This window comes from Oppia nitens, unplaced genomic scaffold, assembly GCF_028296485.1.
Source record: "Oppia nitens isolate AA-2021 unplaced genomic scaffold, nextdenovo-longstitch-racon4-pilon3 scaffold4_pilon_pilon_pilon, whole genome shotgun sequence".
Taxonomy (NCBI): domain Eukaryota; kingdom Metazoa; phylum Arthropoda; class Arachnida; order Sarcoptiformes; family Oppiidae; genus Oppia; species Oppia nitens.
Window position 1 is genome coordinate 6853410 of NW_026533232.1, and position 14677 is coordinate 6868086.

Sequence of the window (14677 nt, forward strand, 5' to 3'; positions counted from 1 at the left end):
AACTTGACTTTCAATTGAAATTTTCCATAAATTTAGATATAATTGTAAAAATGAAATATCAATCATTATTTGTCATATATTCATATTCACAAATATACACTATATATATAAATGTAATTTTTAATGATTGCGAAATATATGTATTAAAGTTTTGCATTGAGATCACTGAATAAAAAGTTTTCTGTTGAAAATTAAATTTAACAAATAGTGACTTTGTTTTCAATGTATAAATTAAAATTAATAATCATTTATAAGTCTAAAGTTCAACGAGAGATCCAAACAAATAGTTGTGTTATTATTAATAATAATTTTTTTTGATAAAGACCTCTGAATTTTCAATTAGAAATCGCATTTGATTTAAGTCTTTATAAAAAGTTAGTCGAGAGAAGACTGCGCGACGTTTATTAAGTTATTAATCGTTGATTATAATCAATACAAACACACTTTAATTTACTTTTTAATTTATATTTATTACTAAATGATTTTATCTAAATATTTTGATTAAATTGTTTGATTTTAAGTGAATTTACAATTTTAAGCGCGATATGAAATTAAATTTGTGTAAAGTTGTTATATTTAACTTTTATTTTTGTATTGTTTAGTGAATTTTAATAATATTAATATTACAAAACTGGACATTAATCGTATCCAAAATGCGATTAATTATATTTTATCTGATGATCACTGCTATTGTCATCAATGATATCTCCAAAGTGTTAGTTGAATCTAAGGTACAGTTATGTGAGTCTTCGCCCAAATGGACTGTCAATAATGGAAGAAATATAATGAAGGAATCGTTGGGAAACGTGACTCTCGTTATACTAATTAACGCCTCGTATCGGTTCGGTCTTAAACAGGCATCAAGTCTTGAAAATATGTTAAGATTTCTTAAAAAGTCTGGTCTTAAAGACATTAATTTTATAATAATTAACTCCAAAGACAATGAATCAAAACAAAAGTTTAAAGAATTGTCTCAAAAGGTGTCATTTAATGTCTATCAGGAAACTGACAGTGAATTAGTTTGGACTGCAATTGATGGCGGAAAGGATGATATGTTTATATTTGATAGGTTTGTCATCTCTATTGTCACTATAATTATATTACTATTATTTTATTTTGTTAATCTGTAATTTGTATTATTCCTTAGATGTGGTTTATTAAATTATTACATACCGTTCCCGTTAAGCATTGTTCACGCCCAACAACCTATACTACAAGCGGCCCTTTTGTCGACCTATTTTGATAATCCTTGCACTACAACATGTGATTTAATTGCATCAGAGACTAGTCCTTCAACGACAACCATTATCTCAAACTCAAGCACTGAGATGTCATTTATCTCAAGGCCTGATGAAGAGATAATTACTGAAATCTTAAATGAAACCATTTCTGAACCAAATATTACCACAATTGATGAATTAAAAGATGACAATGTATTTAATGTGGAAACCACTAAAACTAATGAATTGTTTATTGGTGAAGATGGCAGTGGTTCAGGAAGTGGTGATCAACCGATACAAGAGATTTTAGAATTAAATGAATTAATTGTTACAAACATTACGGGAAATAATGACACAAAAGATGAAGAAGAGTGGAAAGTCTTAGATATTTTTAGATCCAAAAATAATCGGACGGATAAAGAAGTTTTTGATGACATTTATAACATAAGTATCACTCAAAATGATTACGATATTCTTGATGTTAACAATGAGACCCAAACGACAACAATTGATAGTTTAGACACCAATAATATTACCAATACTACCGGTGCGACACCCAATCAATCGCAAGCATTTCCTAAACGAACGCGTTTTTCATTATATAATTCTGCCGCACGCGCGAAGTGCGAGACATTCAATAAGTCAATGTGTGACGAGTGGTCTACCGATCGGTTACTTCGGGTTAGACTTTGTTGTCTGACTGATATGACTGCTGATGATGACTCCGGTTTCGGGTGCGGACACTTTGAACGATCCAAATGTAATCAAATGCTTCCTCTAATCAAATGTTGTCTAAAAGACTTCTCACAACTTCTTGAGAATTATTATCAATCAATGAAAACAACTCCACAACCGCTTCGTCAACAATGGGACTGATTTTCAATGCAATTAAATTATTTATAAAACTCAAAATAAGTGTCAAAATATTGTACAAAATTTAAGATATGATATTAAAAAAATATGAGATTATCAGTGAATTCTTGCTAATCATAAAATATTACTCATTTTTTGTGTAAATTTCTTATCATATTTTTAAAATAACTCATAGATTGCAAACATTAAAAATATCATTGATTTTTAAAATAAATAAATCGTATTATAATTTTACATTAATATTTGTTACAATTTATGGAATAATTATAGAAAATATTACTATTTTAGTGATAAGTAAATTTTATTTATTTATCTAAAAATTTAATATTTGATATGATATACTGTATTGTTAATTACTGGTCTTATTATATTAATATTGATTTGTTTAATAAATTTTATATTAATTGTATCGATTACTTAGTGACCAAATTTGCTTCTTTAGCCATTGAAAAGAATATGGAGTCTGGTTTGGCCAACAAATTGTTTGGTGAGTCAAACTCAGCTACCATTCCCTTATCCATCACTAGTATTCTGTCGTAATCAATGATTGTATTCAATCGATGAGCAATTGTTACAATAGTTGATAATGAAAACTCTTTTTTAATTGTTTCCTGAATCAAATCATCAGTTTCCATATCAACAGCTAAAAAAGTATATCAATTTAATAAAATATATTTAGTCTAAAAAAAATTAAATATAATATTATAAATACCTGCTGTGGCCTCATCTAAAACCAAGACTTTGGATCGTCTGAGCAAAGCTCTGGCCAAACAAACCAATTGTTTTTGACCGACACTCAAGTTTTCTCCTCCTTCTGCTATTTGATAATTTAATCCATTATCAAGACTTTCAACAAAACTCTTGAGATGAGCTGATTCTATAGCTCTCCATAACTGTGAATCAGTGTATTGATTAAATGGATCTAAATTTATCCGTAGAGTACCAGTAAATAATGCCGGATCTTGTGGTATAATTGTTAATTTGGATCTCAAATCATTTAAACCTAATTTACTAATATCTATATTATCTATAGAAATATTTCCGTCGACGGGCTCTATGAGTCTAAACAGTGCTAAAGTAAGCGATGACTTTCCAGCACCGGTTCGGCCAACAATTCCTACTTTTTCACTCGATTTTACATTAAGTGTTATATTGTTGAGCACTAAATCTAGTCCTTCCCTATATCTGGTACTATAGTTATTAAATTTTATGACTCCCTGGTTGGGCCAGTCGTCCTCTGGTTTAGTATCTTCGTTAAATAAATCAGCCTTAATTTGAAATAAAAAATAAATATTGTCTAAATATACAGTACATATAAATTATTTTTAAATAACTTATTAAATAAATACCTCAACCGGAGTAGTAGTATATTCAATGATTCTTTCAATTGCAACAATATTAGTCTCCAGATTAGTCATACTAGTGATTAGCATAGACAGCACACTCGTAACAGTCATTGAATAGCTGATAGCCAGACCAGCTATACCTGGACTCAATGTATCGCGAGATAAGACAGCAAATATAGCGGTTAAAAACACAATACAATAACCTAAAAACTCTAATCTAATGGCCAGCCAACGACCCGCTGTAAAACTGGGATAATAACAGCAATGGTTTGCATCGATTCTGTTATTTGACTCTTGGATGAACTCATCTGTGGCTCCAAACGCCCGAATACTTGTCGATCCGTTTACTGTTTCACTAAAATGTGTATAAATTGGGGAACGACTCGTTGAATCAATTCGCTTCAATTGACGAGATGTTGATATGTATATCCTTTGAACCAAATAATACATTACAGCCAAAGGCATAATTGCAACCAAAATAATAGGCGATTCAAGACTTATCAAAATAAAAGAAACAACTGTTCTGAAGAAAGTGTTGAAAATCATACGAATATTAAACAATAAGTTCATATCTGCTGTATCGACATCTTTAGAGAATCGATTCAATATTCTTCCGGTTGGTGTTGTGTCTGTAAATTAATTTTAATATTAAATCATAATTTCATATAAAATACAGTATATTCTGACCAAAGAAAGCCATTGGAGCTCTAAGAATACGAAACAGCATTTTGTTGTGCAATAGTTTTGCCGCACGAATACAGGACAGACTTATTAACAAATGAGATGATAACGAAAATATGGTTTCAATGATACCAATGGCCGCATAAACACCTAATCTCATATCCCTTAAACCCGAATCATTAATCTTTTGAGGATCGAGTGCATCGTTAGCCCAATTAGTTAACCAAAGTCCAGAAGCAATTGTGGCTCCATTTGCACAAACATTGACTGATAAGACAATACCAATTAAACCAAACCCAATCATTTGGAAGTATTGTTTGTAGACTTCAAACTTAACTGATCCGGTTTCAGCCATTTCAGCCTCAATAAGTCGTCCGCGATTTGGCTTCTGGTCTTTGATTTTGGGTTTTTGTGTTAACTCTTGATTACTCTGTTCAGTGGTTCTTGACTTAGAACTGGTGACACTTGTGGATCGTTGTGTTGAAAATTGTCGCCTAATATCGCTTCTGTCGGAAAATTCCGATATTTTTGATATCGATCTTTCAATAAATGGTTGAACTCTTTCTCTCAATTGTTGAATTATATTAAGCTCTTCATCATTAATGTCATCTTCCGATTGCTGAAGAATGTATTCGGCGACAAATTCAGCGAAATCTCCTTTATTTGCGACTAATTCCTCAAAAGTTCCGCATTCAGAAATTGATCCATTTTTGAGAACAACTATTTGATCGACATTTGTCAGAACGGATGCCTTATGTGTGACTAATATTCGTGTTTTGTGTTTAAGTATACCGTGCGGTCCAATGACTTTGTCAAACAAGTGTCGGCCTACGTGTGCGTCTACAGCACTGTTAGATAATTAAAAACTTATTTTATTATACAAATGCTTATTTAAACAATTGAATAATTAATGAATACCTGAGTGGATCATCCATTAAATAAATGTCTGCGTTTGCATAGACAGCCCGTGCAAGTGATACGCGTTGTTTTTGACCGCCCGATATATTAATGCCTTTTTCGCCGATTTCGGTCATATCTCCGGCGGATAATATCTTTAAATCCGGTTCCATAGCACAGGTCTCTAAAACTTTTTTATAAAACTTTTCATTGTATGAACTCGTAAACAAAATATTTTGTCTTAGAGTTGAATTCTGAATCCATGCTTCTTGTGGTACATAAGCAACACTTCCGCTTACATTTACGATACCATTTAATTTTTCCAACTCTCCCAATAGTGCCGCCAATAGAGATGACTTACCTGATCCAACCTGACCTACAACAGCAACCAACTTATTTCGCTTAACTCTTAGATTAACATTTTTAAGGACTGTCGGACTGTTATTACTCCACTGGAAACTCGAGTTTTCCATCACTATTGGTGTTTCGGTGTTATTGTGTCGAGTAATGCAGTTCTCATCGATTTCATTAGCATTCAGATATTCATTAATTCTTCGCACAGATACTAAAAACTACATTAAATAAAATCACAATAATATATATATATATTTTTAATTTTACAAAAATATTTTTACAAACCAATGCTCCAAACGATAATAAGTGTGGAAGAAATCCGAGTGGAAGTCCTATAATTTCAAAGAAAAATTATTTTTATTAAAAATACTTTTATAATATGTTTTTATGATATATACTCATTATATTGAAAAGAGAAAGTGATACGAAAGCCTTGTTTGCATCCAATATATTGTCTGAAGATATCATCAAAAAAGTGGTAAAACTGAATAAAGCGACGAAAAAAGGCGCCGCAATGAATGTGAAACTCATAGCACCGCTTATGTATGCCATTGTAAAGAGTGACTTCACTTCATTCTCCCGAAGATCTGTTACCTGATCTTTAAACGATGTCTCCCATGAGTACAGTTTAAATACTTTAATACCACTGAGAATCTCATTCATGAGTTTCACTCTTTTATCTTTCATTTTCATTACTCTATTTCCAATGGCTTTCATTTTAGCAGCAATTAACGTATTGGTCGGAAGCAATAATAGCATAAATGCGAGTCCGGCCAGAGTTGCAATACCTAACTGTTGCCATAACAGAAACATTGCGATCCCGATCTGTGTGGGCGCCGACCACAACACGTGAATCATTGGCAAGAAATCCATAATTCTTTGCGAATCAATTGCCATCAGATTTACTATTTCTCCGGTTGTATAGGATTTTCGACCGGTGTTTGAAAGTTTTAAATTCTTTAATAAAAAATTAATTGTTTATAGAAATTAAAATTTCATAAATTATTATAATATATAGTTGGGTCAAACCTTTTTATAGACAACTGATATAACACATGATCTCATATTCATACCCATAACACTGTTATAGTATTCATATTGACTGTTAAAAATTGATTCAATCATCGGTGATATAAACATTAAAGTGGCATAAAAATATCCCCTCCAATTGGGATCATTATTGTTTGGTGTCATGTATTCAATCAATAAATCTAATATTAATGGATTAGCGAATAACATTAAAGTACCGATTAGTTTAAGAAATCCCACAAACAGTATATTAGCCCAAAATGTCTTCAATAGAGCCGTCAATATATTAATATTTATGCTTAAAGTCTCATCTTTTGGTTTCCATTTCTTTTCAGTCATTGGTATAAATACTTTGTTAAACTTTTCGATAACATAATTGGTTTTATTTGTATTTTTCAATTCCCACATATCATTAGTAGTCAATGAAGTTTTATATCCCTTAAACACCATTGAATTGAACCATTGAAATGTAATACAAGATAAAAATGATGCATTGTGATCAGGACATAAATTCTACATTTTAATTAATAATTTTAAATTAATAGTTTTAAATTAAATTGTATTTATATAAACAAACTTTATGACTTTTTTCATAATATGGATCCAATTCAGCAACACATGAAAATATAAGTTGCATTATAACTATAGGAAAACTTAACATTTTTGTTACGAATGTAATTTCATTGATCGCAGAGTCGTAACCAGATTCCTAAAATAATGTCAATTTAAGATAATAAATGTAATTTATATTACAATCAAAATTAAAATTACATTTTCAAAAATAATAGTATATATTGTTCTGAAGTTAAAGACTGACGCAATTGAATATAAGATCCAAAATATAAATAAGACACCAGAAGAATATATGCGATGTTTTCGGTGATAATTTTGTAAAATAATAACATATGACTGAATAAAAAGATAATAATTATATAAAACAATTTTTATATTTTATAATTAACTAGAAAAATATAATTTACTTACAAAAGTTAATATTTTAATAATTGATATAAAATATAGAGAAGGATCTCCATTAAAATAATTTAACAAATTGTTCAATAAATCTATTAAATTTATGAGAATTAATGCAATGGTTAAACCCTATAAAAATACAATTTTTTAAATTTAATAAAATATAATTATAATTTAAAATTTATTTAAATCTTACAAATTTTGTTAACAAAATAGTAGTGTATGGAAGTGGGGGTTCAGTTAATTCAGTACAATATTTGGGAATTTCTAAACACGATATGATTAATAATATTAAACATGGAATAACTGTAAGCACTGTTTCCTCAAAACAAATGGTAAAATCAGGGAACGTTTGGGAATTCCATGATATGTCCCAATCCTTAAGTTATAAATAAGTAAACCAATAATAATTAGAATATAATTTTAATTAATTAATTAATTAATTATTTGTAAAATAAATAATATAATTAAAAATTTAAAACATAGACTCACCCAAAAGCTTGATGTACAAAATTGAGACATTTTACATATTAATTATTTATTTGTGTTTATTATTTAGTTTAAACTAAATTAAAGTATAAATATGTATAATTTGAATTGATTTCGTATAAAATATGATCTTAGATGAACTCACATTTTTTCATTTACATTAGTTATTAGTTTATAAGTTTTGTTATTTATTTGATTAGTTGCACTAAATATTTATTACTATAACTTTTTTTTTGATTACAAATAAATCTAATGCAATACTTATAATTGTTTTTATATCTTCAATGATAACAATTATAATATTATTAGTTTATTTAAATATTAAAATAAGAATATATTTTATATTATCCGATCCAATAAGAAACCTAAATAAAAAATATAAATAAAAATTTGAAATATATATTTATTCTAATATATAAATTATTATCAATTATTAAGCAAACTACTGTATATTAAATAATTTATTTAAATTAGATAAATATATATTAGATAATTTCTATAATGTCTATTATTTATAAATAGATAAATATTATTGACAGCACTCATATATATTTAATAATTAAGGTTTAGCTCAATTAATGTTTGTTTTGTGGGAAATAATTAAATAATTTTACAAACAAAAATATTTAGTCCATAATTTTACCCGGTTTTCACATCTATTTTTCTAATATATAATATATTAATTGAAAATAGATTATTATTATTGACTACAGTTTAAGTATTATATTTAAAGTCATGAGTGACACTTTAGATATATTAAATTGATAAAAAAACAAAAATTAATTAATAATAATAAATGCCCTCAAAGTGGGAGTATTTAATTGTAATTACTTATTATTATTATTTTATATAATTTCATAATTATTATATATTATATTAATTTTATAATTACTTTTAAATAGTAAATTACGATTAAATAAATTAGCTATAATATTATATTTTGTACATGTATACCTTTTAATATGAGTAATGTCAATTTCAAATATGCCAAAAATTTTTAATAACATTTAGAATAATATTTAAAATCAGAAAGTTTAATAGGAAACTATCTAGGTTGATTTACAAAATAGCTATTATTTTGTATTGAAAAATATTATCAAATACTAAAAATTATGTCACGCTTTAAATCCACTTTATATAAAAAATATTATAATATAACAGTTTATCAGTCTATCATAATATTACAATAATGTAAATATATATATTATAAATATATTCTTAAATATCATTATAAAAAACAAATATAATTTATCTGACTTATTATAATTTTTTTTTAATATAAATTTAAGTACTAATAGTATTTATGTTTATTTTGCAAAATCATTATAATAAGGTAGTATTAATACCTATATATATTTAGTATATATAAATAATAATAAATCAATGTTATGTTTGTATATATGATTTACTTTATATAAGTTTAATATAAATCCATTATAAGAAGGAATTAATATTTATTTGCTATTTATTTCAATAATAATAATTAATTTGTTTGAAAACTATTTAATAGTATTTAATTAAATTCAAGTCTTAATACAAATATCTGTAATATGAATAACGCGCCAAACATTTAGTGTCTTTTAATCATTTGTTACGATTATTAACCCATTTTTTAATTATATAACACATTATTTGTATTACTATTTAATAAATGTATTCTATGTTAACATTGGTTTAAAATTACATGATTTTGTTAATCAGTACAACAAATGCAATATATTGTTGCAACGTATTAGTACTTAATTCATATATAATATATTTGTTACAAAAATATCATTACTTTTTGTGTCCCCTTTATTATCACTGATTTTATGGAATTATGTATTAATTTATATGACTTAAACATTGTGTTAATGTATACCACAAACATATGGTTACAGTGTATGTGTGTGTCATATATTGAGCCATATATTTATATTTATATATAATATTATAATAGAGTATATTATTAACAGTTATTTAGCACAACATTGAACTCATAGACAATATTGTTATCAATAGAAGGATTGAATTGAGTGACCAATTGTTGGACCAATTGTTGGACACATTGACTGATAAATAATATTAATATCACTTTATAATTGATCCCATTATTGGTGACCACAAGTGATGGATAATCCAAGAAAATGTCAGAAAGTGTTATCAAATGAATCGGATGTTAACCGAGAGAAGACTTTGTTTGGTCGTACTTATGGTCGCAACTCATTTGATCGGTTCGGCGATGACTTGTGTGACCTCTTGTTGTCGTATCTGTCGCTGAAAGACAAGATAGTGTTGGAAGACGTGTCTCAACAGTGGAAGCGTTGTATTTATAACAAACAGACAGTTCTTCGTGTGTTTAGTGTCCACCCGATTGAGGCCATCCCTCACATCAATAATCACTATCTGAATGATCTGTTGGTACCAATAGAAGTGAAGAACTTTGTCAGCGGTTTTGCTTCGAATCTTAATATGAGAACCATTGATAAGACTGCGCTGAAGAACCTACTAATCAAATGTAAATATATTAAGAAGATTGAGTTGACTCGAGTCTATGTGGACAGTGAACTATTGGATGTGATCGGCGATTACAGTCCAAACTTAGAGTCAATTCAATTGGATTTAATTGGTTTAGAAGAATCAGATATTATAAGGTTTGGTCAGAAGTGTGGCCAACAATTAAAACAAATAAAGTTTAATAATTGTCGTACATTTAGTCCGCGAGAGTATTCAAACAAGTTTTGCAATGATTTCGGCAAAAAACTGCTGTTTTATTGTCAAAATATTAAGTCATTTGTTTGTGAAGACATTAATGTTGTTAACAATAAAAATCGAGACTTTTTACCAAAATTAGAGTCAATTGACTTAAGACTCAAACGTAACGATGCCTTACATTTCGGTGATTTTGTCACCAAATATGAGTCAAAACTTAAGAAATTGAAAATATTTTCATCAGAACTTGAAGTCCAAAATCTAAGAAATACTTTGCAACAAATCTCTCGATTTTCTAATGTAGAGGACTTAGACATGTCATTCAATTTAATGGCCAATAATCCCGAAAATATTGACACAATTAATGATAGAATCAATGAAATGGCAAAAAATTGTCAGAAAGTGAGTCGATTTGTGCTTAATATTCATGTCTTTATCAATGGAAGTGAAATCATAGGAAATAATATATTTGACTGTTTGGGAAAATTTCATAATTTAAGACATTTGAATGTATCGTTTAAACTATCGGATACTCACGAGTCGGTCGAGTGTCTCAAAAAGTTAACTAATTTAACTGATTTGACTATTAGGTGCTCCAAAGTGGGCGACCCTTTCTTCAAAGACATTGACCATCACTTACCGAATCTCAGGTCATTGCAATTGACTACAGAATATGATTTGTCAGATGATTTGATGGATTCGTTGTCAAAGTTGAAGAATTTGACGAAAATATCTCTGGGAAGCGGTACTAAAGCTTTGAAAAATATTACGGATAACGGCATCCATAAGGTTATGATTTCGTGTTTACAAATCAGAGGTATGACATTCTTCTCGCGGCCAAACATTACCACTCAAACGATCGACAATTTGATTGAATTTGCAAACAAAAACTCCAAATATATTATAAGATTTTATTCCGGGTTTTCCCGTTTGGGAGATGAGGCTCACTTCGCACCAATTGATTTGAATCAATATAAGAATATACCGCAAAACTTGAAGATTAATATCCGTAACATTGGAAATGGTAATCAAATGCCACCCAATTTTCCACCAATGGGTGAAGTGGCGCAAAACATACACGTAATTGAGTTTAACTTGAATCCCAACATTGGTCCCAATGGTAATCCAGCGCCGCCTTTAATATTAAACAATTTGCCGCCTTTGCCACAAATACAAGACTTGCAGATACTGATCCATCATCAACAACAACATATGCAGAACTTATTAAATCACTTCTAAGATTTTGTTTAAGTTATAAATATTATTACTATTATAATTTCAGTGATTATTCTACTATATGTATACTATTAATTTGTATATTTTATGAAACTATAAAAGATTTTTTTTTTCATAAAACAATTAAAAATTTTTAAATAATTGTTTATCTAAAGTATATATATAAATTTATAAAATGTATTATTTAAATATAGTAAAGGTTATGATTTACATATATACTGTATAGTGGTTTATGTAATTTTGTAATAATTCAAAATTTTCTAAAAATAAAGGCTTTTCATTAATTATAAATATATTTACTATATTTAGAGTTTATTATTAGAGTAATATTATAACTGTGATGTTATAATTGGATATTAATTTACAGTATAATATAGTACTGTATAACAACTATGTTAACCAAATGGGAATGATTGGGCACTAAGAGATTTCAACATACATTAGCATATTGTAGATATCAATCAAATTAAATTAAATATATTTCCAAAATTTATAATAAATTGATGTTTTTGATTAACTTCTGGAACCATTCATTGAATAAAATATTTTTTATGTTTTAATAGTCAAATATAACGGATACATAATATTTTAGATTTATTTTCATTATGAACTCTGTCTACTAACTTATAAGTTAAATGTTTATCAATAATTATTAATGTTATAGAAATCTTGATTAATAATCTATTGATATATGAAAAATATTTAAATTTATTTTAAAATCCCAATAATATGTAAATACTTGTATATTAAAAGTATTTAAGTTAAGTAATAAACTCAATTCATTTAAATAAAAGTACTAGATATAAGTTTATTGAGCATGCTAAATTTATTTATACATACTAAAAATTTATGAGTATTGTAAATAATGTAAATTATTATACTGTATATGACATATTTTACTATATTTTATTATATTTTATTATATTTTATTATAATGTATTTACACAATATCTATACTTTATTGAGAGTTAAATAAAGCAAAAACTTAAAATCGATAACTTGATCCAAATTATAATTTTTAAAAATAAGTGCATTTACTCTAAAAAAAACAAATTTTAATTCATTTAAAAATACATAAAATTTTATATTAAAGTAACAAAATTAATTCAATTTAAAGTTATTCACATATTATTTTACATGAGTACAGGTATTTTAGTAAATTTTTATTAAAAGTTATGAAGTATATATAATAAACAAGTAAATTATTATTTGTTTTTAAGTCTAAAATATTTATTAAATTATAATTTAAATTTAAAAATATAATACTTTTAAACTGTGTTTTTAACACTTAAATTATTGTTAAGAAATAAAAAATGCAATTATAATCATTTTATAATAATTTATATTTCTTTAAATTACTTAGGCGTTGTTCACATATTACGTTCGCACTTGAGGGGAGGGGGGGGGTCGGCCAAAGCGAACTTTTGCGAACGAGGGGGATGGGGGGGGGTAAAGTCTATACGAACGTTCGCATTTAAATAATGAATGAATTTAAGGGATTAATTTTGAGTAAACTTAATCCTTTGATAAACGGTTTAATAACTAATTTTGAATAAATATATGACTTTTGAATAATATTAATTTATTTTATTATTTGATTATTTTAAAAGTGAAAATAATTTTATAAAATATTCATTTAAATGATGGGGGGGGGGGGTAAGGACATGCGAACGTAATTTTTAAATATCATTACATGCGAACAATTGCGAACATAGGGGGGGAGGGGGTCTAGATTTTTTAAAAACTGCGAACGTAATATGTGAACAACGCCTTATAAAATAATTTTGTTATTCTGAATTATGAGATATCTTTCTCAACAATTATTTTATTTGTTTTATACAATATATTATTGATAAACTACTGCATAAAATAAATACAAAAACTTGATAACAAAATTAATCCATATATTAAACAATTGTTTTTTTATAATACACTTATCTCGAGTATTGCATTAAATATTAAGAGTTAATTGTAAATTACAATTTGTATTTCAAAAGAATTCAAAAAAAATATTGTTATTAATATTCTTATATTAATTATGTATTTTAATATATATATATATATTTTAATTTATAAATACTCTGAATTTATGGAAATTAGTTTGAAATGCTATTAAAGACATTTGTTTGCATATATTTGTTATCATGTTTTAGTGAAAATAGAGTTTACGACAAGTGTCCAGAAAAATGTGAATGTTATGAAGTGCCGAAAGGTATTCAAATTGTATTATTTGTTATTATATTTTATATTAAATTATAAGTAAATGGATTTATATATTTAAAATATAGTAAACTATCCGTGGATTGAAGGCTCTATGAGTTTAATTTGTGAAAATTTAAACGATTTAGTGGCTCAAGACTTGACAAATTTGGATCCAATCAATACTTTAGTTACTTATATTTCGACACCACTGGAAAAATATCAGTTTACTCCGGGATTAACTGTTAATAATTTATACATAACTGGCTTTTCAGGGATGAAACCGATCTTTAAATCTAAGTTTATTAGATTAAATGAAAATGAACTAAAAGTATTAAATTTCATTAATCTAAATTTAATTCAATTTAAATTTAATTTATTGAAATCATATAAATTAAAAGCTATTTATATAGAAAATTGCAAATTATATATTATCAACAAACAATTTAGTTTTGAAAATATAGTCGACATTGAGATAATATCAATAATATCCTCCGATGTTCAACTAATTGACCATGGTGCTTTTAGTGGACTAACTAATCTACAAATGTTATCACTTGTTAACAATGGTATCGAAACAATGGACTGGCTTTTGACTGATTTGCCTAATCTATGGTCAGTTGACTTAAGCCAAAACTACATCAGCACTATTCCTAATGGATTATTACAATATTTGCCTAAATTAAAAGC

General features: G+C 27.0%; 3 protein-coding genes across 3 annotated transcripts; 1 reads left to right on the plus strand and 2 right to left on the minus strand.

The window, feature by feature from the left end:
- The first annotated feature begins 190 nt into the window (after positions 1-190).
- LOC128959450 (uncharacterized) lies at positions 191-2273 on the plus strand. Its single transcript, XM_054305402.1, has 2 exons — positions 191-1069; positions 1148-2273. Exons 1-2 carry the CDS (start codon positions 654-656, stop codon positions 2094-2096), a joined length of 1365 nt encoding a protein of 454 aa, XP_054161377.1. The 5' UTR covers positions 191-653; the 3' UTR covers positions 2097-2273.
- Positions 2274-2455: 182 nt separating this feature from the next.
- Positions 2456-7035, minus strand: LOC128960643 (ATP-binding cassette sub-family C member 3-like). Its single transcript, XM_054306772.1, has 9 exons — positions 6978-7035; positions 6401-6913; positions 5770-6328; positions 5657-5703; positions 5039-5589; positions 4127-4968; positions 3443-4068; positions 2806-3361; positions 2456-2736 (listed from the first exon to the last, which is right to left on the minus strand). Exons 2-9 carry the CDS (start codon positions 6848-6850, stop codon positions 2507-2509), a joined length of 3861 nt encoding a protein of 1286 aa, XP_054162747.1. The 5' UTR covers positions 6851-6913; positions 6978-7035; the 3' UTR covers positions 2456-2506.
- Positions 6900-7898, minus strand: LOC128960345 (multidrug resistance-associated protein 1-like). Its single transcript, XM_054306417.1, has 6 exons — positions 7865-7898; positions 7569-7751; positions 7385-7501; positions 7172-7309; positions 6986-7109; positions 6900-6913 (listed from the first exon to the last, which is right to left on the minus strand). The coding sequence occupies exons 1-6, from the start codon at positions 7892-7894 to the stop codon at positions 6900-6902; spliced, it is 606 nt and encodes a 201-aa protein (XP_054162392.1). The 5' UTR covers positions 7895-7898.
- Between the last annotated feature and the right edge of the window lie 6779 nt (positions 7899-14677).